The 25434-nt window shown below is 42.6% G+C and overlaps 1 protein-coding gene across 1 annotated transcript in view; it reads left to right on the forward strand.

Moving 5' to 3' along the window:
* The first annotated feature begins 497 nt into the window (after positions 1-497).
* The window catches only part of Nostrin (nitric oxide synthase trafficker), a 53531-nt gene continuing 28594 nt past the window's right edge, over positions 498-25434 (forward strand). The window contains exons 1-6 of the mRNA NM_181547.3: positions 498-614; positions 9468-9553; positions 17033-17116; positions 20811-20873; positions 21071-21152; positions 23467-23529. Coding sequence (NP_853525.3) covers positions 588-614; positions 9468-9553; positions 17033-17116; positions 20811-20873; positions 21071-21152; positions 23467-23529 — 405 coding nt within the window. The 5' untranslated portion in view covers positions 498-587. The remainder of the gene's footprint in view (positions 615-9467; positions 9554-17032; positions 17117-20810; positions 20874-21070; positions 21153-23466; positions 23530-25434) is intronic.

Genomic DNA, 25434 nt, shown 5'->3' on the forward strand with positions numbered 1-25434 from the left:
CCCTCACGGACATGCTCTTAGGTGAGCCTCTTAGGTGAGTCTAGATCCTATCCAGTTGTCAATCAAGGCAAACCATCAGACAGCCCCACCTAGATCCAGGTGGGAATGCTGCGTACTTAACTCACCTTCTCCAATCAACGTGAGAACGAAAGACAGCTGTGACTGTCACTTTTCACCTATCTAGCTTGCCTAGACCCCAAAGGTCAGAGCAGCATAACGCACAGAAAATACAAGCCATGACTGGACCAGCAATTTCCACCATCATTCCAGGCATCCAGATCATGGGGAACTCTACCCAGCTTCTGAGCCTTCTCTCAAGGCTACACCTCAGGGCCTCAAAGTTCACTGGACTGCTTCTCACCATTCCCACTGGCTCTTTTGACCCAGAGCTGTTCTGTGCTTTTTCAGGAAATGAACTGGATGAAAGTCCAGGGGCTGGAACTTCCTCCTTGGTGTGTTTGACAAGGACTGACGTACTCTAAGCCCTTTGAATCCCGGAAGTCCAGAACACACCCAACCTGATTGATTGCAGCGTCCAGCATGCTGGATCGAGCGTAGGTAAAAGAAAAAGCAGACAGCATTTCAACATGAGGGACCCACTGACGGACTGTTCGGTGAGTAGCCCAGTGCAGTGTGTGTGTGCCTGTGTGTACGAGGCTAGGGGAAAATTTATAGATTAGTGGTTTCTAAGCTGCAGAAATTGGAGGCATTCAGAAAGCAGGCGTGTTTAGATTTTGGCTGTGGAACAGAAGTCTGCGGTTTTTCTTTGGTTAAGCTTAAAATAGAGCCCTCTTGAAAATGTGACAGTCATAGCCGTCTTTAGTTCTCAAATTGATGGGGAAAGATTTGGGTGAGTCTATAGCATCCTACTTGGATCCAGACGGGGCTGTTTGAGAAGCAATATTAAAGCTTGCTTGATGAGGTGCCAACATAGTCAACATCGTGTGTAGAGTAGACAGGGAAGCTCACAGACCGTCTGCAATGCATTTGGGCTCAGAGATTGAGTCAGGGAAGGATTTGCCTCCCCTCCACACCCTTCAACCCATTCCTGCTTTTTAATCAAACAGCTTGAGAGTTGTGATCCCAAAAGCCCTCAGGACACAGAACAGACTCCCATTGTGTCAGCCTGGTAGCTGGTTCGCCAGCCTGCTTGCTCTGGTCCTGGGATCTTCCCTGCCCCCCTCCCAATACAATATTGATCAAAAGTCCAAAGACACACAGCACAGTCACTAATGTATTATTAGTGGCAGAGATTTGACCTAGGAGACAAGATGCAAAGGAAATAAAGGGAAGGGAAATTTGTTCCGAAACCAAAGTAATCAAGGATTTTCAATGTCTTACCCAAGCTGTAAAGCGAAAAACTTGGTGACCTCAGAAGCCAGGAATTGTAGCCATGGTTCATATATTTTATTGAAAGAAACAAACCAACCAACCAGCCTGTGGAAAAGCAAATAGGAGAAATCTGTGAGGAAGCCATGATCAGCAGAGGATGCAGCTTTCCTTGTTGTTTATTCAAAGGGCAAGGAAACCATGGGCTTAGGAGAGGTGGAATTCCAACTGCTATTGGACAAACCTAGTTCAAGAATCCTGAGGCTGAAGTGAGGCAAACATCTAAGAGATTAAGAAGATAGCGTAGCACCAGTTCCATTAAGCATTAAAAAGATATGCTTAATGAATACACAGATTCCAACACCACACTTGAATGACAATATTGAGTGAACCCCCACCTCACCCCTTACTTTGGCACACAGCCTCAATCTACTCGGCATTGGGTGGTTATGGGTAACCTTTTAGAGAAATTTGTTCTTTTCTCTTTGTATTTGCACCCTACTACACTTTTAAATCCTCGCCTGTCTCACATGGATTCTGGTGATGTTTTCCCTGGTTCAGGTGACACCCAGATAAGTTGAGGCAAACACTTGGTACTGGCAAGTATTTAAAGAGAAAGTCAATGCCGAGATAGTACAATAGACAAAAGAGAGGGAGACAGGAGGCAGGACCAACTAGGTTTTTAAAAGAGAAAAGAAAGAAAAAGGGGAGTTAAAAGTCTATCATATCATTGTGTGTGTGTGTGTGTGTGTGTGTGTGTGTGTGTGTAGGTAGACAGCACAGCTTACTTCAGGTCAGGACTAGGGACAAATGTTTTCTTTCAGACATCTCCCAAGACAGTCTCCCCTACCTCCATGGCAGTTCAAAGCTCTACTTCTGTGGTGCTAGATGATGCTATACCCTATTTTGAGTACTACCCCAAGGGTGTTTGTCTTTGTCCATGACTAGGGGTCATGTCTCTGGGCCCATCGCCACCAAAAGTATCCGGGAGTCAGGAGGAGGCGGATATCCCTTCGGCCTGGACTTCTAAACTCTCTAAAGCCACAGAATACTTATTTATTTGCAATTGTTTCATCTTTATTAAGTGTTCGCGTTGACTTCCTGGTACAATCCCAGCTTGTACTTGGAAAACAATGCTCTACAATTTAGGAACATGCTGAAAAAAGGGGCAAGGGTGGGGGATGAGACGTGGATTTCAGACCGATGCTTCGGAAACCACTTATCACTTGTTTTTCACTTAATACTTTTTAAAGAGAACCCAAAGCTTCCACTGTCTGCCAAGTTTCCTATCACATCTGACCCTAGCTTGGCATCGAATATGATTAAGCATCTTCATTAAGCTATAAATCCTAACTTGGTCCCCACCAATGGATTTGTGTACCAATATCAGTGGGTCAAGAGCAAGCTCAAATAAAAAATGGGGTGGGGATCTATATTTATACTTATTTTTAATCCAAATGTAGGATTTTCTTCAAGAACGAGGGTTCAGTACCAGTAACAGTGTCTAAGACTGTACAAACACTGAAGAACACAGATTTTGTTTTATAACAGTGTTGTTATAGATGTTTCAGAGTATTGTTTATTCTCAGCCTTATTTACATATTTTGGTAATTCTTAAGGTTTGCTATTTAGCATATTAATACAAACATTCAGTCTAATATCAAAAGCTCGAAAAATATTTTTGAAAATATGCATATATATGTAGCTCATTCTCTTTATAATAATGTGGTATTTTGTTTTACACATTTAAAAAAATAGTGAAATATATTTTACCATTCGATGAAAGCAGGCCTGGTACAAGAAATTTAAAGCTATCTTTAGGGTCATGCTCCTGCGAGAGTCTGAGCTGCTTCCTCAGCACTTCAACCTTCAGGGGTCAGGCCAACGTCTACCTTCAAACGATTGTCACTGAAGTAAGCTAAAGAGTGATAGACATTGTGTGGGGCTCTTAAATAATGGCGAGGATGCTGGAGCTTGTTTCTTTAAGGTTTCCTTTTTTTTTCTTTCTTTCTTTTTTTTTTTTTTTCAAATTCTAGTTTTGGGAAGAAAAAGAATTGGCTTCAAGCCTCGATGCCTGCGAGCTTATCATTGACACCTAAAAATATACCACGAGAAATCTTCCTCAACTCCATGTTCAAGGATGTGGATAGCATCAAATTCTTCCCAGAGGAAATGACTCAATTATGTTTAAAAAAAAATAAAAAAGTACTACTTTCTTCCTATGAAAGAAAAACGTACGTGCCAAGTCGAGAGAAAGTTACAAGCTACTTGCTGGTTCAGCCTGGGTCACCAGCTGTTGCCTGGCACTGATGCCAAAGGCATCGTTGCTGTGGTCCATGACTCCTGAGAGCCTCAGCTGTACTGAGAGAAGGGAGGGGCAGGTGGAGTCTGGCATGGATACTGTGTTATACATAGTATCTTCAGTGTGTGCCAGTGAGGTGTGTAAGATGCCTTCCTACATTTCTTAGGCTTCTGCTTTATCAGTTGTAAAATAAGAGGAGGAGACAGTTGATTGTACTGTTTCCTAGTATTCTGTTCCTTATAAATTAAGCAATCCTATCACAAAGCTTCAAATATCTAACAGATCTCTAATAAACATAGGTAACCCCTTAATTTGAGGGGTAGTGCTTAGAAATATCACCCTCAGTGAATGAGAATTCACACGAATCAGTAGCACAGGCGTGACATAGAAAGGGGGCCAAGAAGAGGCTTATTCAGCTTGTAGAACTCTGTGATTGTCAATGTTATATGCTTTTAGAAAAATCCATGGGAGCATCCAGAGTAACATTTCTTTCTAGAACAATTAAATTCGATCTTTTTAAGCATTCCAACTGTGTAGTCAAGAAGAGCAACTGGGCAAAGTTGAGCAGCAGTGTTTTATAGTGTGACAGTTCCTCTGTCTAGCCGCCCCATAGGCTGATTACTAAACTTTGCTTCATTGTTGCTGAGTTGTTTACTTGTTTGCTTTGTAATAGCAATGCTTAAACAGAATTTGCTTACAGTGCACATCAGAAATGTTTCCCTAGTGCTGAACGGGACAGGCCTGTGTAGAACACTTATAAACATGAAGGAAAAAAGTTTCAAATGACTTATTTATTTTCTATATGTGAGCACACTGTCACTGTCTTCAGACAGCACCAGAAGAGGGCACCAGACCCCATTACAGATGGTTGTGAGCCACCAGGTGGTTACTGAGAATTGAACTCGGGACCTCTGAAAGAACAGCCAGTGCTCTTAACCGCTGAGCCATCTCTCCAGCCCCACATGAAGGAAAATTTTAAGGTCTCAGAAATGTCCTAAACATCCTGGCTACTGACAAACTATTTATAAAGGGCATTTACAAAGAAACCCATGATATGTTATCTTAGTAATTAATGGCCCAGGGGAGAAAGTGCACCTTCAAGTAAATTCATATGGAGATCTAAAATTAGCATTAAGCTCTTTCCCGGGGTGCATAGGTTGTAGGGCTGAGAGATCTGAGGTCTCAATGAGCAGGAACCGACATCCCAAATTTACTTCCCACGTGACTTTCACCAGATGAATTTTTTTTTTTTTTGCTTCTCGATGATATCAGGAAGCCATCGGTATCACTTATAACGGGATCAGCTGTCTGAGTGTGCTTAGTTTGGTTATATTGATTAGCTACATGGAAACATTTGGCTCTACTGGATTATCTAGTTGATTTAATTACCTGACATTTCTAATCTGTCCATAATCTAATGAGGTCATATTTAGCTCTTTGAGCCTTAACTCTTAAGTAAGGGATCAGGCTTCAGGGCTTTTCATACTGTGTCCCACAGAATCCGTTCAAAGTCCCCTCTGATGACTGGGAGTGTGTGGAAAAGGGAAGTGAGACAGGAGCAGAGAAGCCAAAACCATGGTAGAAAAATGTCACTGCCTCAGAGCAGATACAGCTTGATCTGCTCTGTTCAATCTCTCTCTCTCTCTCTCTCTCATTCTCTCTGCCACACACACACACATTCATATACAGTCACACTCATACACACACATAGATATACACATACACGGATATACGCATGCACGCACACAGACACACACACACATACACACACACACACACACACACACAGAGGACAAGATAGTAGTCACAGGATCTGCTTTAACATTTAGTAAATCTACTTTTAAATTTTTTGTGTGTGTCCAAGTTTGAGTAAATGATAAATGATAAAAGGCCCGGGAGCACTGATTCTAAACAATGAATTGAGCTGCATATGTAGAAATAGTCTTAGTATCTCTTTTATTTATAGATGTTCCTTTAATCTCAGTCTGGATCAGGGATGCTGGGGAGTTTCCAGGCCAGTGGACCTGAGGACAAAGATAAAGATTCTACCCCATGCTGTTATAAACAGAATACTCTTTATCTGATCATTAACTTACAATGAACAATAAGGTGCATTGCCTGCACTCCGTGGAGCTCAGGAAGTGGCTCGCTTGACGCATGGATCCTGCCAACCTATGACCTGACCAGAGTGGCTGAGTAGGCAGAGCCACTGGCCATTTCTCTTTCTGGAACAACTTTGCCCATTTAACATCTTATTCCAATATGAAGACTTTCTATGAAAGAAATAGGGTGTGTTTATCTATTAAATGACAAGGGCTCACCTCCTACATCCTACCGCTGCCAGTTCAAGGGTCAAAGAAACCACACACTGTGTTTTACTAGAGAAGCCCCTTTCTTTAACAGATGAGGTAGGGGCTGGGGGGAGGTATAGCTCATAGAGATAAAGAACACAGCTGCAATTCCAGAGGACCTGGCTTAGGTCCCAGTCACCTTCATAGTGACTCACAACTGTCTGTAACTCCAGTTCCAGGAGATTCAACACCCTACTCTGCCTCTACAGTCACCAGGCATGCACGTGGTACATAGATATTCTTACAGGCAAAACTCTCATACTTTTAAAATAATACAATAAATAAATCTAAGGAAAAATTTTTTTTCTTAGAAATAAGTTAACAGATACCTGCTTTACCACAGCTTCACCAATGAAACTGAAGACAACTGAGTTCTTTTTTTATATATAAAATATTTTTTTATTACGTATTTTCCTCAATTACATTTCCAATGCTATCCCAAAAGTCCCCCATACCCTCCCCCCAACTCATTCCCACTTTTTGGCCCTGGCGTTCCCCTGTACTGGGGCATATAAAGTTTGCGTGTCCAATGGGCCTCTCTTTCCAGTGATGGCCGACTAGGCCATCTTTTGATACATATGCAGCTAGAGTCAAGAGCTCCGGGGTACTGGTTAGTTCATAATGTTGTTCCACCTATAGGGTTGCAGATCCCTTTAGCTCCTTGGGTATTTTCTCTAGCTCCTCAATTGGGGGCCCTGTGATCCATCCAATAGCTGACTGTGAGCATCCACTTCTGTGTTTGCTAGGCCCCGACCTAGTCTCACATGAGACAGCTATATCACGGTCCTTGCAAAAAACGCTTGCTAGTGTATGCAATGGTGTCATCACTTGGAGGCTAATTATGGGATGGATCCCTGGATATGGCAGTCTCTAGATAGTCCATCCTTTTGTCTCAGCTCCAAACTTTGTCTCTATAACTCCTTGTCTGGTCTCCTGAAACTTGTCCCAAAGAGACAGACAGCATAAAAGATGTCTTAGGGAGTTTAAAAGTCCCAACAGCCCAGCATACAGAAAAACTTCCAGGGATCTACTTATTCAGATTAAGTCACGAGGAAGACATTCTTTCCATGTTCCGGTCTTTGCTGGTTTCTCCACAGTCCCCTCTCCCTACCCCAAGGCTGTTGTGTGATGGCTGTCCTCTGGTGATGGTAGTCTAAGGCATCCTGTGCGTAGGGCAGTTTGTCTTGACAATCGTTCCTTCTATTCCCAGTTCTCCTGGTGGGAGGGGGCTCTTCTGCTCACATTCACACTGAAAGCTCAGGCCCTTCCTAACCCTGCACCCTGTTGAGTCTCTCAGCTCCAGCCGCAGCCTTATACCTGCTTGCGAGCAGAATACCTCACTATGTGAGGGCAGCCAGATCCAGCTTGCCCAAGGACCCTGGTTTGCTTGTTGAGCCTTTATTTCTGCTTTGCTTAAGCAGATGAGAGGAATGATTATATATATATATATATATATATACAGCCTATATATATATATATATATATATACATATATATATATACAGCCTAATACCAGAAAATATTTCTAAATGCCCCAGTTCCTATAGGGAACTTCATAAAGTTTTATTGATGTGAATTAAGATTTAAACAAATGAAAAGGTCTTCACGGTGTTCTTGAGTGGGAAATCTAAATACCATTTTAAAAAGCCAATTTCCTCTATTTTATACGCAACACATAATACTGTTTTGAATAGGATTCTGACAGGAATGTTAAAAATAAAAAAATAAAAAACTCCAAAACCTCATAATTAGATAAATGTTTACATGGAAGAATAAATGTCTAAGAAATGCCAAAGAAATTATGAGAATTAAAAAATAATTGCCCAGAAAGAGTAGATTAAAAGTTTAATGTCTCTATAACTTAAGAGTATGTAGTATGTGTCATTATTTTCTGTGTGACTGTGATATTTTGGGAAAAATAAAATGTTCCCTAATTCACAAAAAGCTAAGATTTCATCTGAGTTAGAAACATGTAAAAGCTAAAAATTAGAAACCCTAATAAAAAATGTCTGTAAATAAAAAACATTGTAGGTCCAGCCAAAAGGTTCAGAAGGCCAAGGTGCTTGTCATGCTTGTACAAACATGGTAGCCTGAGTTCCCAAATGCCATCTGAACACTCCATGCAAGTATGGACTCACAAACGTACAACACACACACACACACACACACACACACACACACACACACGATAATAAATAATACTAATATCATCAAAATTTAAATACCATTTTATTTCTTTCACACATACAGTAGGTCTGAAAGAGAGTTGGAGCCTTGTATGTTGCCTTTCATATTGCTAGCATCTCCAACTCTTCATCTCTTTTAAATTGATGGTCTCAGTTCATAGTATCCAGTGTCAAGACTATGTCATAGCAATGCCTGTTGTTCCTACGTCCAGGAGGAAAAAACAAAACAAAACAAAACAAAACAAAACAAAAAAACGAGAAAGAGGCAATCTTCACTGAGAGGGTTCATCCGTTTCCCTACAGCTCCATATACAGAGCATTAAGATAATCTCATACGATATTTTTAGCTTGCGTGTGTTTTGACAGAGACTCATCATTTAAAACCAAGTGTGAAATTTCTGTTTATGGTACGAAATCAGAACTCAACAAGTTTTGGATTTTTAAATGTTTTCAATTTCAGACTTTTTTTTTTTTGACACTATGTACTGTGTGTCTATCACACTCATAGAATGGTGGGCTTTTTAAGAATGGTAATGTGGTGTCCTGTGGAGTGTGCTTTTGACCTTCCTGGGCCAGAAAACCAAATTCTGAGTGCCACTGTTGTTGGGTTATTTGTATTTGACCTAGAACGGTGTGTGGCTTAAATTAGAAAGGCTCCACAGGCTCAGATATTTGAATGTTTGAGTCCCAATTGGTGAAGTATTTAATATTTAAAAAGGATTGGGAGAGTTGGCCTTGAGGGAGGAGGTATGTTACTGGGGTGGTCTTTGAAGTTTCAAAATCCCACATCAGGTCCAGTCTTTTTCCCTCTCTCCCTTTCTTCCTCCCTTCCTCCCTCCCTCCCTTCCTCCCTCCCTCCCTGCCTCCCTCCCTGCCTCCCTGCCTCCCTTTCTCCCTTTCTCCCTTTCTTCTTCCTGATTGTGAATCAAATGTAAGCTCTCAGCTAGCTATTGCTCCAGAGCTATGCCTGCCTGCCTCCTGCCATGCCTCCCCCACTGAAACTATAAGCAGGCTTCCAATTGAGTGATTTCTCCTCTCAGTTGCCTTGGTCATGGTCTTTCTTCACAGCAAAAGGACAGTGACTAAGATAGAATCAGTTTTTTTGGAAATTTTCTCTGGATTTTTTTTTTATATCCAGTCAGAGGAGACTTAATATTTAGTTAAGAAATAATCCAAGGATGTGTGCATCCTTCCGTCATGTAGGCTTTACGATGGCAGTCCTCACTACCACAGCATTCTGGATTATGGGTACTGTCTGCGGAGGTGCTCATAATTTTTCTGTTATTTTTTTTCCCACAGTACAATAAAGTATACAAGAGCCTGAAAGAGTTTGCCCAACATGGAGACAATTTCTGCAAGCAGATCACATCTGTTCTTCAGCAAAGGTACCAAATGCACACTTGCAACAAGTAATTTTTCCTCTGTAGCTGCAGCAAGCAACACGACTGGAGGAATGAGTTGAAGCTGCACTGCCCTCCAGAACACAGTGTTAATAGTTTGGTACTTGAGAAAGCGGGTTGAAGAATGATTCTCCTCTATGGCACATTTATCAACTGGGGCCATAAAACTCAAGCACCCACACCAGGGACTTGTGCTTAGGAAGGCTCAGTCAAGCCTCCCATTCTGCTGCTGAGTTTCTCTCCCTTCCGGGAGCCCTCTTACATCGATGTATACACTCCTTACTGAGCTTTTCACGCCCATCTCTGTTGTTAGATTACGGTTTTCCCTCCATTACAAGGACAGGAGCGATGTCTTACCGATCAATCGTATGAGAACTTCTTAGAGCCTGGTCTTTGTTCTTTTTGATCAATTTCTGACGAATGACTAGGCGGATCCATGGGTGAGAAGCCACCATTTTCAATAACCCCTCTTAATTCTAAGTGTGGCTATGAATAAAGCTGTCCACTGTGCTAAATGAGCACATTTAGCTCAGGCAATATAGAAGGGGGGGCAATCTGCTTAGAATTAAAGAACCTGAGAAAGAAGTTGTTTTATAAGAGGACATTTAGGCCTTTGCTCTATAGTAAACATTTCCATGATAAACATTCTAAAGCTGCTTTTAAAAGAGAGATTGCTATTTTGAAAAGAAATAGTTTCAACTTTAAAATATTGTAGGACTGGCCATGTAGCTCTGTAATGAAGTGCTTCTGTAACATATGTAAGACCATGTAACATATGTAAGACCATGATTCAGTGCTCAGAGTACCACAGACTCCGGGGTATATGTATGCACATGAATACGTGCCAACACACATGCATGCACACACACATATTCATACGTGTAACACACATGCACACACATACATTTACATATTGCCATACCAAAAAAAAAAGATATCATGAGTTAAGAGTATTCTTCATTAGCAAGTCCAAACCAAAGAAGAGCTTTAGCTTTATCAGAGCAATGAATGGGAGAACTCTTTTATAAACAGGCTTTTTTTTTATAAAGAAAAATGCAAATTTATCAAATGGAATAAAAAGAAAAGTTTATGTGAGAGACGCTTCCATTCTAACAATCAAACTGTCTTGAGTCCTGCAAAAGAAAAAGGTCGGGGTATCTGGAACGGTGTTTCCTCTATAAGGAAACATTTTATTAGCTCACAAAAGACATTATTTTTAAGTGAGACCTGTTAACTCTTCTATAAACCCAACTCTTTCTTAATAAAAAGTCTCTTCTCTCTGAAAAGCAGGAAGAATCTATATATTGATTGACCATGCAGATGACCCAGATGGCAGTCATCCGGTCTTGGTTATTTGGTGCTTAAGAGTTCAAAATTAGTGCCAGGTAGACAGCTAGGAGGACAGAAAGCAGAGGACAAGAGCAGTCACAGCTAGAGCAGGCTCCAGGGTGAGCTCGCAGGACTGGAGTGCCCACTGCTCCTCTGCCCTCTACTTGTTTTCCCTTAGCCAGATGTCACCTGCTGCTTCACTTTCTTCTACAGCCAGAGCCTTGGCTTCTTACCTGTGTTTCTCTTGAAGTCCCTTCCTGGGACCAGCATCCTTCCTCTTAATGTGAGAAAGCTCCTATCTCCACATTCTCAAGGGGCAAACGTGCCCAGGAGGAAGGAATTCTTGGGCAATAAAGAGATCTCCCTTCATAGTTTTACTTCCTCGTGGACAAGATGTAGAATCTGAAAGTCTATAGGTCGCTGGAGGTCAGTAAAATTGCAAGCACATTCCTGAGTTAAAAGCTGCATAGCATAAATGCAAAGAATGGATATAATGCTTTAATAAGATACTGACCTTGAATAGCACTGAACAGTCAGTCATTCGTGTGACAGACATTTTGTGAAGCTAACCTGGAGCAGCCAAATAATTTTCCCTCAGCCAAGATGCCACTGCTGAGGTACATTATATTGGCTCCAGATATATGTCCCTTTGAAGTGACCCTCCTACTTAAGATGCTCAGCTGTTTGATTATGCAGCTAAGCTGAGGGTTGTATATTCAGAGAATGGTTTTCTGTGGGCATACACACTTTATTAATATATGAATATTTTCCTCATAGTGTATTTTTACTTTACATCTTTACGAGTCAGTTAGCAAAGATAGATGCTGTTTCATCACCCGGATTGGGCCAATTCTCTCCCCCCAAGAGTGATGGGACTCGGAGGTCACTGCCTTACACTACTGTGCTTGAACTGACGTCACAAAACCAATCCACAAGGATGATCGATTGTACCTGTGTGTGCACCTGGTCCACAGCCACTCTGCTCTCCTCATTCTGGGACTCCAGAAATCACTTCCCTAAGCACGCAGAACACAAAAGACTGCCTCTTGTTTAATGCAGTGGAGCTTACCTACAATCCTAGCACTTGTGGGGATGGGCTTTGAGACCCTCCTAGCCATATGGGAGCCAGTCTTCTCCTTTGAAACAAAATGTGGAACTCTCAGCTCCTTCAGTGCCATGCCACCTTGATGATAATGGACTGAACCTCTGAACCTGTAAGCCAGCCCCAATTAAATGTTGTCCTCATAAGAGTTACTTTGGTTATAGTGTCTCTTCACAGTAGTAAAACCCTAAGACACTGGCCCTACCTATTAACATTTAAGTTGGAGCAGAATAATTGCACGTATTTATATGTACAACATGATAATTTGGCATTCTTTATGTAGCATGTGATAAATAAATAAGGATAATTAGCATTTGCCTAATATCATATGCTCACCATTTCCTTGTGGGGAAAGCTTTTGAAACATTCCCTTCTAGCTGTCTTAGAAGCACCCTGTTGCCTGCCATCACTCCAGCATGCAACAAAACACACACAGCTTTCCTTCCTGCCTCTCGCAACTGTGTCTTCCTTGACCACTCTCTACATTCTCCCACTTTGCCTCTGTAACCATCTTTGGTAACTTTTGGAATGTAGCTAGAATTTATTTGCTCTTTATGTAGGCCAGGCTAGACTGTAATTCAGTCTGTAGACCAGGTTGGCCTTGAACTCTTGATCTTCATGGCCTTGCCTCTACAGTGTGGGGTTTATGGGCATGCTCCAGGACACACGGCCTCTGGTAACTTTTACGTACAACTTATTTGTAAGATAAAATATGGCTACCTTTCTAAGAAAAGAGGTAAAGCTTGAACCGGAAACTGGTTCTGGTGCAAACCAAGGAGTGACAGACAGTGAGGAAGCACGGTCTACTGAGATTTCTAAAATCCTTAATTCATAGCGAGGGCACAGTCACCTGCTCCCTTCAGGAAGATCTTCGTTCCATTGTAACTAACTCTTCATAGACACCGAGGAAGCTAGAGGATTTAAAACAATTATTCTGTATAAATTTATTAGAATAGAATCCTCTGAAATGAACATAGCCACTAACTTATACCCTAACTCGTGATGCATAGAAAATACTAAATCAGAAACCGTGTGTTTTACATGCCTTCTCTGTTTCTAAGGCAGGGTTTATTTTAAGATCTAGGCCAAACACTAGTTTTTTGACTTCTTGGTTGGCTTTCATTATTACTAATAAAAATATATTGACCTGCCTTGCTTGCTGAGAGGAAACTAAAATGCAAATGGGTTGAAAGTTAATGTGTCATTTCACTTGCTCAGAATCGTTAGGACTCACTGGGCTATTCTGAGCTAAAGTTACCCACCAGAAGGTATACAGATGCACCGTATCAATTTTGCACATGAAAAGACCATTGCTTAGACAAGACAGCTTCACTCATGTTGGAAATAGTGTCTAGAGAGTGGAAGGAAACAACGGGAGAAGGTGAGATTAAGAACAACGTGCTTCCTGTCTTCTTCCTGATTGATCAAGGGGAAAGAAAAATCCATGACTTAATTTGAGGTTAGCTCTGTCCCTCTGGATTCCTGTTGCACGTGTGGTGCTTTTTTGAGTAGAGAATGTGAAAGCAGCTCCCTTCAAGAGAGTGGTATGAAATCAGTCTCTCGTGCTGCCCCAAGGAAATGCCAAGGTCCAGTCTATTTGGCAGGAAGCCTGCCTGAGAGGATTGAAAGATATCCTTGAGGATGCCTGGATGCCTGCACATACACACACACACACACACACACACACACACACACACACATATTCATACACACACTCATATATACACATACTACACATACACATATACTACACACACAAGTATACACATACCACACATATATATACACATACACTACACACACATATCACACATATATACACATACACATCATATACTCTGCACATACACACCCTACAGTGAGTCGCAACAGCACAACTAGTGTTGAAGTGAGCAGTACTGCGAGTTTTAAAGCGCACGTTTCTCTGACTCCCCTGTGTGGTTAAGCAGCGGGTCCTCTGGCTAGACTGCCTAGCTCTGGAAGCCAACTCTGTCACCTCCGTGTCAAGTGTCCTCAGTAAAGCAGCCAACTAAGCCCTGGGTGTGGTGTTACCTCCTGGGAATGAGAAGCCAAACCCTGTCCACCTCATGCAAGTCATTGTAGGTTCAACACAAATAAAATACGAGCCGGAGAGATGACTCAGCGGGTAAAGGGCTTGCTGTCAAGTCTGACAACCTGAGTTGGCGCCTCAGACCCATGTGGTAAAAAGACAGAACCAACTCTGTCCAGTTGTCCTCTGACCTCCAAACCTGCACTGCCTCATCCTGTCCTCTCCACCCCAACCCTGTTCCTCCCACTCCCCACCCACTAAATAAAGGTAATAACATTTTTTTAAAGGAAAGAGCTAAAATGTTTTCAATGGCTTGCATGATGTGAGGGTCCAATAAATTGGGCATTGCTATTTTGTGTGTAGACAGAGCACAGGCCAAGTATCCACATAATCACAAAGAGGGTAAACTTCATTGCACAGAGGACATTATGTTGATCCATAATCTTCATGTGCAGGTGACAGGACTTTTAATCTGGAAACTTACAATTCTGCCCTGACACTGATATCCATACAAGAAATTCTGACTTGGCCAGTGGATCTCCTTAGGTGGGTCTCTACCTTCTTGAGAGAAAGCCTGTGGAAGTTAGGCAACTTGGTACATACCTATAATCCGTAGATGGAAGCAGAACTGGGAATTCAAAGTTACCCTGTGCTATGTGTTCAAGGTCACGGTCAACCTGAGCTGTTGGAGAAGGGGTAGGGGAAAGAAGAGAGAGATTGGTGGGTGTTCAAGAGCAGAGATGACCAGACTCAGAAACTGACAAATCACCTGAAAGCAAGCAAAGAGCCTGCTCCTGGCACTGAAACCACACCTTCTTTCCCTATGAAGCTAATGGAGTTACCAATGCTAAGGAAAGCGTCATCTCCCTGTGGTAGCTATCTCTCTTTCACTCAGCCTCTGGAACTCTTAGGAGAGCCTGTGAGAACACTCTGGAAGTAAAACTGAATTGTGAAAAAAGCCTGTTCCTGTCATCAGCATCCTCTTGGCCTGGAATCCCTTACAGGGAGACAATGGCCTAGAGGACTACACCCTTCTCTCTGGACTATCTCCATTTGGATATCTCAAGATCCTTTGGACTCCTCTTCCTCCTTCTCTTCTTCCTCCTCCTCCTCCTATTCCTCCTCCTCCAAGAATTAAATTTTACTATTTGCTTTGTGCCCTCACTGTGAGCCAGAAGCAGTGCATTTCTCAGATTTAATGCTCTTTATGGATGGCTCAGTGGGTAAAAGCGCTGACCACTAAGCTTGATGACCTGCGTTTGATTCCCAGGCACACGGTAGAAGGAGAGAGTGGCTCCTCTGAGTATCCTCTGACCTCTGAGTGTAGACTGTGCTGGCTTCACACACATGTGCAAACAAATAAAATTAACTTGGTAAAAAAGTGGATAGAAAAGAAAGAACAGAGAGGGGGGAGCAGGGGGAGGGGATATGTGACGTGAATAGGAGCATGGCCTCATTGGAACCACAGATGGACCCAGGACGTGGTAAGAATCGTTTTAAGAAGAGAGCAGTTTGATCTCTTCAAGACCCAATGGCTTCCTGCTATCTTGTCCAGCATAGAAAGCAATGGCTAACCACCCCCCGCAGCTTTCTATGATAATACTGCTTAAGCTGGGCATGCGCATGTAGTCTGCTACTTGGGAGATTAAGGCAGCAGGATCACCTAAAGCTACTACACAGTTGATTCGATCTTACTTATTTTGTTCCCAGCTTCTATTTAGGGCTTAGAGCTAATGGGATTAGTGACCACTGTGTCTGTTACTAGCTGGGTCAGTCTTCTAGGCTGATCCTAGTAAAGTGTCACATTCTGGGTGACTTGAATGACAAGGCATTCTGTCACTGTGTAATAGTGCAGGAGGCCAGCGGTCTGATGAGGTTAAGGTGTTAGCCTTGTGATTCCTCCTGTGGACAGACTTGGGGATGCTGTCTTGTGTCCCCCGCCTAGCTGCTGGGAGTTTGCTGACAATGCTTTTGGCCTATGGATCTGCCTCCGATCCCTGATTTCATGTTCCTAGGCTCTTGTCCCTTGCACATGCTTATCTCTGTGTCCAGGGCTCCCCCATTTATAAGGACACATCAAACTGTATTTGGGCCTCATTTGAACTCCATCATCTTCATAGAATCTAGTTCCAAAGAAGATTCATCTATCCTACACGTGGTGGTCAGTATTGATCGGCAACTTGGCAGGACCTAAAATCAAATAGACAATGCACCTGTAGGCATGCCCATGAAGGTGTTTTCAGAGGGGTTTCTGGAGTTAACTGAGGCAGAAAACCAAGGAATGCTGTACAGTCTCATGGTCCAGGATTCAGGACCAAATAACAGGGAGAACACGAGTGGAGCACCAGCAGTCGCTCTACCTTCTTTGTGACTGCAGATACAGTGTGGTCCCCACAGTATGTCCCCACCACAGCGGACAGTACCCTCAAACCATACGCTAAAATCAAGTCTTTTCTGCTGACATTGCACTGCTCACGTGTTTTTTACTGCAATGATAAAAGTGACTAATACACCGGGGTTCAGCACACAACCTCTTTGTAGGAAGCACAATCCAACCCATAGCAATGGAGGGAAAAAAGGTAAATAGTATACTTTCTCTTTGTGAAATAACCTCTTTGATATTCAAATGGCTTGCCTAAGAACAACAGTTTCCTTCTGTGAATAGATCATCTCTTCCTCATAAAGACATTGTATTTTCAGCCTGACCTTTTGTGTGAGTGTCAGAGTGCCTGTGTGCGCGCGCGCGCGCGCGCGTGTGTGTGTGTGTGTGTGTGTGTGTGTGTGTGTGTGTGTGTGTGTGTGTGTGCGTGCGCGCACGAGCGTGTGTATACATGTGTGTGTGTGAGCATATGTAAATGTGTAAGTATATGTATATGTATCTGTGTGTGTGCTTGTATGTCTCTGAGTGTCTGCATGTCTTTGTCTATGTGTGTTCTAAGTCTGACCAGTACATCCTACTTAACAACAAGCCCTTTGCTCATAGGGCCAACCTGGAGATTAGCTACGCCAAAGGGCTTCAGAAACTGGCCGTCAGGCTCAGCAAAGCACTACAGAGCACAAAGAAAAAGTAAGTACCATTCCAAAGGTAAGGCAAAACTCTCATAGAAAAGAAATTAAACGTGAAAAATGCTCATTCACAGTTGTCTCCCCCACACTTGACAGGGATAATCTCACCAAGCATGGCTTCCAGATCGTGGGGATTTATTTTAGGCCAGGCACTGCCTCAGGTGCTTACTGGATGCTCCTACTTAATCCTCATAACCACCCTTGAAAGCTCTCATATTTATCCCTCCTTACAGATGAGAACTCCAGGCTGAACAATTGAAATAAAACTCCCCCAGCCGTGCAGTTAATAGGCTGCCCAGCTAGACTCATTTTGGGGCTTTATAACTCCTGGGCCCACAGTTGGATTGGTAGTGCTATTTCATCTAGGAAGCAGTGTTAAGCCAGAAGGTCTTAAAGGCAGGAAGTGTGAATCTTTTATTATCTCTGCTCTGTGACCTTTGCCCGGGATCTCAGCTTTCCTGTGCCTCTATTTCTTCCTGTACAGCTTCAAACATGCTCATCTGTATATTTGCATGTGTCTCTGGGTTGTATGGTGACATACAGCCTCAATGATACATGTGAAAGACTCCAGGAGGAGCCCTTCCCTCAGGCCTCAGGACAATAGCGGACACCCAAGAACTCACGACAGACCGAGCTTGTTGCAAACCACATGAGGCTTTATTCGGGAAAGCCAGAGCTCTGGGGACGACTCATATCCCATGCAGGGGTAGAGGAGTCGACCTCGAGGGGAAAGAGGTCCCAGTTTTTATAGGCCCTCAGGGGGTAAAGGAGAAGGGGGAGATTAGGAGATTTCCAGATCTAAACAATGTCTATTCTCAAGAAATGGGTATGGGAGGGGTACAAGGAAAGAGTCTAATGAAGGTGCAGCAATGGGCACACACCTGGTCAGAACATTGGCAGACACACATGTTCAAGGAGTGGCCAGAGCATCGTGCACCTCTATTTTTCTAAATCAGTGAAGCTAGTTCTGCTAACACTGATGTCTATCTTGCCAATTTCAGGGCTTCTGTGTCCTTTTACATTCTGCCAGGATCTTTCACATGAAGGGGAACTGTGAGAAGCCTTAGCCTGTGAGGCACAAAGGCTTCTGGTTTGCATTCTTCCCAGTAGCGCAACAGTAAAAATGGTCCGTTGTTGGCCACGCCCTATGATACCTCTCACGTAATGAAGCATGCGGATATGACTCTGCACTTGCAGGGTTCCTTATGGGGCTCCTTGTGATGACAGTGGTGAGAGAAGACAGCCAGGAGAAAAGAAGCTCCTGGAAGTATATTCCCCACTCCTGCTGGCACCGCAGTGATAGAAAATTGCTATCTGGTCCTTGCCCCACTTTCATTTATTAGGGTAATGGCTTGGTAGACGGCAGAGGAACCAGTTCAGTACCGTGGCTGGGTTTAGACAGACTTCTACATAGACTGCCCAGTTGAAACTCTAGATCTGCTACTTACCAACTGAGTGACCTGGGACAATTTGTCTTTTGCCTAAATGTCTCTTTAAAATGGAAATGAAGCTGAATGCAGTGGCGGTGAGGTAAATATGCTGAGGCAGGAGAATTGTTATGAGTTTGAGACCAATTAGGTTACATAGGGAATTTCAGGCCAGTTTGGGCTATAGTTTGAGATCCTGCCTAAAGGAAACTTAAATAATAATAAATATAATAAAATAAAACAGAAATAAAATCACTCCCTACAGTTACTGAATTAAGTGAAACAATGCAAGTGTGCTTAGCAGAGAACCGGGTGAGGAGGGAAACTCCATGAACGGCCATTTTGAGTTTGGTTCTAATGATTCAGTTGCCTCCTAAATCCCACCATTGCAAGCCTAGTATTAAAAGAGCCAGCATGTTCAGAATGGCCAGTGAGCCAGCAGTAATGTGGTATTTAGTGATAAAAGTTGGTTGATTGTTTCTCTGTATCAGAATCCGTATTAGATGCTTTCACAGATATCCCCGTGCATTTATCGTTTACAAGGTCAGTTAAATGAGGCTCAGAGAAGCTGAGTGAGTCTTCCAGGATCACACAGAAAACCTGCAGCCAGGAATATCTGCTTTCAGATCCGGGCTCTGGACTCTCTGAGGCCCACACCCAGGATGCATTTCGTGCCAAGCTGTCCAGTGTCTGTGCAGTCACCTGCGCACTTCTCCGTAGTCCCTCGTATCCTTAGAAAAACAATTATATTTGGTTTAATTTACATGAAATAATAAGCACTTATTTGTTGGTGGAGTCCATGGAGCCCAGGCTGATCTCAAACTCCTTGTGTAACCTCAGACAATCTGATCCTTCTGCCACCGCCTCCCAGTTGCTGGGATTACAGGGGTGAGTCACGTTGTCCAGCAGAGCTGATTTTAAATGTAGGGTTGAGTCCAGTCTAACTGACGTGTATACCACGTAACTGACCATCACCAGGGTCAGACATTTTTCAACCCACTCCAGGTTGCTTCTTTCTGTTCACACCTCTGCCCTGGCCAGCACCAAACAACCACTGAGGCCTTTCATATGCGTGTATATTACTTTTGTCTCTTCTGTGTGTTCCTGTCCCTGGAAACATACACTAGGCAACTCTCTGGTGTTGCTTTAGATTGTAAAAACCCTGGCACTTGGTCTGGTTTTCTTTCTCTCTCTCTCTCTCTCTCTCTCTCTCTCTCTCTCTCTCTCTCTCTCTCTCTCTCTCTCTCTCTCTCTCTCTCTCTCTTTCTCCCTCTCTCTCTTTCTTTCTTTCTTTTTAGTTTTTTCAAGACAGGGTTTCTCTGTGTAGCCCTGGCTGTCCTGGAACTCACTCTGTAGACCAGGCTGGCCTCAAACTCAGAAATCCACCTGCCTCTGCCTCCCAAGTGCTGGAATTAAAGGCGTGCGCCACCACTGCCCGGCCTGGTTTTCTTATGGTCCAGTGCAAGATGCAGATTAGGCCACTGGAGGCCCACCTTGGATCCATTCCACTTCTGGTAGAAAGGCAGCTTCCTCCCTTCCTCCCTCTTAAAATTGGCATGTGCTCTGTCCCTGCAGTTAACCGACTTTTTAGTTTGCCCTGACTTGAGAGGACTCCTTATGGACTCCCTAGAGCTGACTCCTGCTGTGAGAGGAGATAACACTAGGCTTCCTGTCCTCCCTATAGGCCCCCAGGAATATTTGTGACCTTTGTGTTTATTACACACAGGACCAGGAAAGATCTGAGGCTGGCCTAAAAGTCAGGATGGTGCAAGACTGGGGCTCCAATTTCAAGAGCAGTGGGCACCTGTGCCAGGGACTCTGCTCACATCCTGCAGTCACTTCCATCCTTTGCCACTTACGTCCTCAAAGACTTGCTTTATTTATCTATAAGGGGACCTGAAGAGATTTTCATTGAGAGTCTTCTAAAGTTACACACACACACACACACACACACCACACCTACCTGCTCTCTTCCTTGGTCACTTTATTTCCCTGATTTTCTGCAGACACAAAATAGAAGATGAAAATCTAAATGAAAAGAAAAAAAAAAAAGGCATCAACCCTGGGGTCGGGAGCGGGAGCAGTCAGTGTGTAGAATGTCTGTGGCACAAATAAATATACTGGCTGAATTTAATCTCCTGGAGAAACTGAAACCCCAGCCAGGGAGCCAATGTGAGGGTGGAGGCAGCTTGTGGGCTGTGGTGTTTGATTTCTCAGAGCTCACCAGAGAATGACCCCCACCTCCATCCCACCCCTTTCTGTCTCCAGCTGTCTCAGCACTGCTTGGGCCTGGGCCTCAGAGAGCATGAAGTCTGCAGCAGACCTCCATCAGTGAGTGCTTCCAGTAACACCATCCCCTCGCCCTCTCCTACCCTCCCCATACCTTTGTCCCTACTTAGAGTGGGTGGGTGTCAGTATTCCCCTTCAATCCTGCCCTGAATTGATAAGCTGTAACCTGCCACTCACTTATCTCCCCGGAAACGAATTTGGACAGTAGATATAAACCCAAGACAATTTTCTATTTCCAGAAAACTTGGCAAAGCAATTGAGTTGGAAGCGATAAAGCCAACACACCAGGTCCTGAGTATGCAAGAGAAGAAGAGAAAGTCGGTGAGACCACCAGGCTGCGCTTTTCCCTTAAAGGCAAAATCAGTAGAGCTAGGGAATACTCAGTGGCTAAGGCACCCTCCTCATGTACCCCAGGCCCGAGATTCAAACCCCAACATAATAAAACATTCCTAACAAACAAACAAACAAACCAAACAAATTCACGAGGCAGAAGAAGGTGAATTTCTATGCATTCTAGGCTAATAAATTTCAAGCCAACCAGGACTATATACTGAGGTCCTGTGTTTAAAAACAAAGCTGGGGGCCGTGCTGCGTGCCTGTAAATCTCTGCACTTGGGTTGTGGGGGCAGGGGAATAGAGAGTTCAAGATCAGACTTGATTACACAGCATTTTCCAAAACAGCTTGAGACAGTGACTCAAAAGGACTAAAGAAATAAACACATGAGCAAGATTTCTGTCTATGGCCCACAGAGCAAAAGGCTACAGTAATAGTGAGTCTCAGAAATTTATAATGAAAATAATTAATAATAATAATAATAATAATAATAAACAATAATGTTTGTTAACACAGTGTTGGCAATATAGTGAAAAAAATAGTAGGGAGCAACTACTTTATCATTAAAAATAAGTCTGAAGAAGTCAAGCAATAGACTAAGATAGAGTCATTAAAAGGTTTATAGGAGAGCCAGGGACCTAGCTCTGGGACAGCATGTTTTTGGCCTTGAATTCAATATTCAGCACTGTGAAGATAACATACATATATAGTGGATTTTAGAAAGATGGCTCAGTGGTTACAAACAGGATCTGCTCTTATGGAAGACTGGAAATTTAATCCCGACACCCATATCGGGTAGCTCACAACCATTTGTAATTCCAACAGCAGGCATCCAGTGCTCTCTTGACGCCTCTCTGGGTACCCACTCTCACTTGTGCACACATACACATAGACACATACACATAATTAAAAACAAGTGTTTTTACATATGGTATCAAATGAAAAAGTGAGATAAATCTAATAAGTAATAAAATCTCAACTGGAAGATCCTTTCCAAAATGTTAATACGAATTACTTTGAGATGATAAAATCAGAGGTTATTTTTCAATTTTTAGTACTTTTTACATGGTCTTTACAATTTTGTTAACTCTAACTCTGTCACTGAGCTACACCCAGGTTCCATAAGCAAAATTTGTTTCAAACGATGCTTTTCTGCTTACCAGTATGAGGTTATTTGAAGGTAATAATAGTACACCTCTCAAATAGCCTTAAGATGAAGGGGGAAGCATCAGGCACTCCTGTCTAGTGTGTCCTCTGCTCTGGGCTGTGCCTTCCTTCTAGGACAGTTTACCCGTGTGTGCTACCTTCCCCCCTCTGTGTGTATCTCAGTGTTAGCCACTTTAGACAATGCTTCCAGGCAATGTGCATTGCTGTTAATGAATGCGGCAGTGCTCCGATGGGGTGGTTTGGGGCCAAGTGCAGGCAAGAAGTGCCTGAGTCTTAGCAGGTGGTCCTTATAGTTACTAGAAAGGGGCTTCAGATGAGTTGTAAATCAAAAGAACTATGGGAGTTGGAAAGACTCAGATGGAAGAGGAAAGGAAATAAATGAAATATAAACTCAGTAAGTGAAGTTGGAAAGTAGAGCTAATATATATATATATATATGTATGTATGTATATATATATGTATGTATATATATATATATGTATATATGTATGTATATATATATATATATATATATATATATATATATATATATATATTCACTTGTGTGTTCCACCAAAATGAATGTCCTACCTAGAGCTTAGGTAATAGCAAGTTACAAAAATCACTCGAAAGCAAAGAAGAGACACCATGATCAAGGCAACTCTTATAAAAAGAAAGCATGTAATTGGGACCTTGCTGAGTTTCAGAGAGTAGTCCATTGTCGTCATGGCAGAGAGCATGGTGACCTGCACAGCAGATATGGAGCTGGATAAGCAGCTGAGGGCTATAGCCTAATCCTAAGGCACAGACAGGGGGTGGGCTGTCTTGGACTTTTGAAACCTTAAAGCTCACTCCCAGTGACACTCCTCCAACAAGGCCACATCACCTAATCCTCCTCAAACATTCCACCAATTAGGGACTAGTCATTCAAATAGATAAACCTACAGGGGTCATTCTCATTCCATCAACCACAGGCACTTGTCCATGTATGAGGGCTCCATTCACATGGTCCATTCACTTCCCAGAGTCCCACCTCTTAATGCTATGATGCAGCAGAAACAGGTGTCAACCTATGCATTTTGGGATTCGTTGATACTTAATCAATATCAGGGACTAAGCAATAAACACTTTCCTGTCTGTTTTTCTCTTCCATAGCTTGATAATGAAGTGGAAAAGACAGCAAATCTTGTTATTAATAACTGGAATCAGCAAATCAAGGCAAGTATCCACTAACAGCATTTACATAGAGTCAGTTTTTAGGGTGGGACTCTGCTTTTGTGCGCATCTATTTATGTGTTCTAATGCTTTTCTATGCACCTATTGAAGAGAAAACAACTCACCTGAGTTATTGTATAGATGCATCATCCAAAGCAGAGGATGACTCAAAATATGGTTATTGTTTATGGCTAATATTTACATGGCACTTATGTGCCAAGAGCTATATGTGTGTGTACTCTTTATCACACAACTGAGGTGATATGTGACTTTGCACTGTCAAGGTCATTTCTAAAGTTTTGAATCTGGTTAATAGTTAAACCATGAAGTCTTAGAAGTTCTTAGACTCTGGAGTCACTGCTCTGTCCCAGCAATATTGGCTGCCTCTCTGTGGAGTTTACAATTTAGGAAAAGTAACAAACACCAGTTTGGTTCTCCATTTGTGTAAGGTTGTTAGAGACCCTGCAATGGAGAGGTTATTGTAAGGAGTGTGGTGACGTCAAAGGGAATACACGTGTTGATTCTACAACAGCACACAGTCTAGCTTCTGTACATACTACACTAAGATCTGCGGCTAGTTTTCAATTACTTAAAAATCTAGTTGGCTAGATAACAAATGCAGGAAAGAACACATTAATCCTTCTAGAGAGATTGTGACTTGATCTGTGAAGCTAGAGAATTCCATTATTGGTTCTTAAGCTGTAGGAACAGCAGACGAGGTTCATATGTATGGAAGATTATTCTAGAATAATCCTGTGTAGGAGGAGTTGCTTTGAGAGGAAAGAATGAGAGGTTAGAGAATCTGCTAAGAAAACTCACTCACGTCCTTGAAGATTTGCACTCTGAGAGTAGAACTCTTCCTTTGTCATCTCCTAAATGTTAATAACTCAAGTGATCCTTTGCAAGTAAACCGCCACCTGTACCAAATGACCAGAGATGCTCTCAGAAGCAGCTGGCCTCAGACATGCTTCTAAGCTCATGCTGCAGTTGAAGATTCCAGAGACCAAGATGAGAATGGTCTAAGACAAATTTCTACCCTGTGGTAGCTGTTCCGATAGGAAAAGGCTCATGAGAGTCACATTGAGAAAGAGCTCAAGGTCAAAAAAATCCAATCACTTGTTTTTAATTTTGTTCTTGATTTTCTGAGTTTTTTTTTAAAGAGGTTTGTCGTGAAAAAAACAATTATCTGTAAACACTCAGTTCTCACAATCAATACAATGGATCAAAAGCTAGAGACTACGCTCTCTAGCTGATTGCTTCAAAGAACAAAGTCTACCTCCTATTATCCCCCAGTTTCCGATTAGTTGTTTGTTTTTTTTTTTAAATAAAATCATTTTATTGTTTTATGTGAAGAATGTCAAAGTCATTCGGTCACATAGACTTCTTGAGCTGCAATCATTTCCCCCCTCATTACAATACCAGAAAAGGTTCCACACATCAGTTGTTGCAGTCCACTTCAGAGGTCAAGTTTCAAATTCTGAAAGACTAAGTACTCTTGGCTCACCTGAGTTTGTCAGCAGGCACTTGCCTGAGATAGAGGAGCGACTGAGCAGCTTTGTCCTTGAACTCCCTCAGATAGCTTCTTCACACGTTCCAAGGGAAGCAGTCAGCTTCCCTCTGATTCCCAAGGACAGAGCCCTGGACTCCCCCTACCATCCTGTATCATTTCATTCTATATTCTGAACTCTTTAGTCTGGGCGCCTTGGTGTATTCCTGCAACTGCAGCACTCAGGGGGCCAAGGCCAGAGGAGTGTAAGCTCAAGGTGAGTTAGCAAACATCTGACTCTCTTTCATATATATCCAATATCATGACAAAATACACAATGGTTCCCTATCAAAATACTTGCTGCTATGCTATTTGGGGCATATTTTGGGATGAAGGATGGAAACAAAGAAGTAATGATTCAC

Source organism: Mus musculus, chromosome 2 (assembly GCF_000001635.26).
Source record: "Mus musculus strain C57BL/6J chromosome 2, GRCm38.p6 C57BL/6J".
In the NCBI taxonomy this organism is placed as follows: domain Eukaryota; kingdom Metazoa; phylum Chordata; class Mammalia; order Rodentia; family Muridae; genus Mus; species Mus musculus.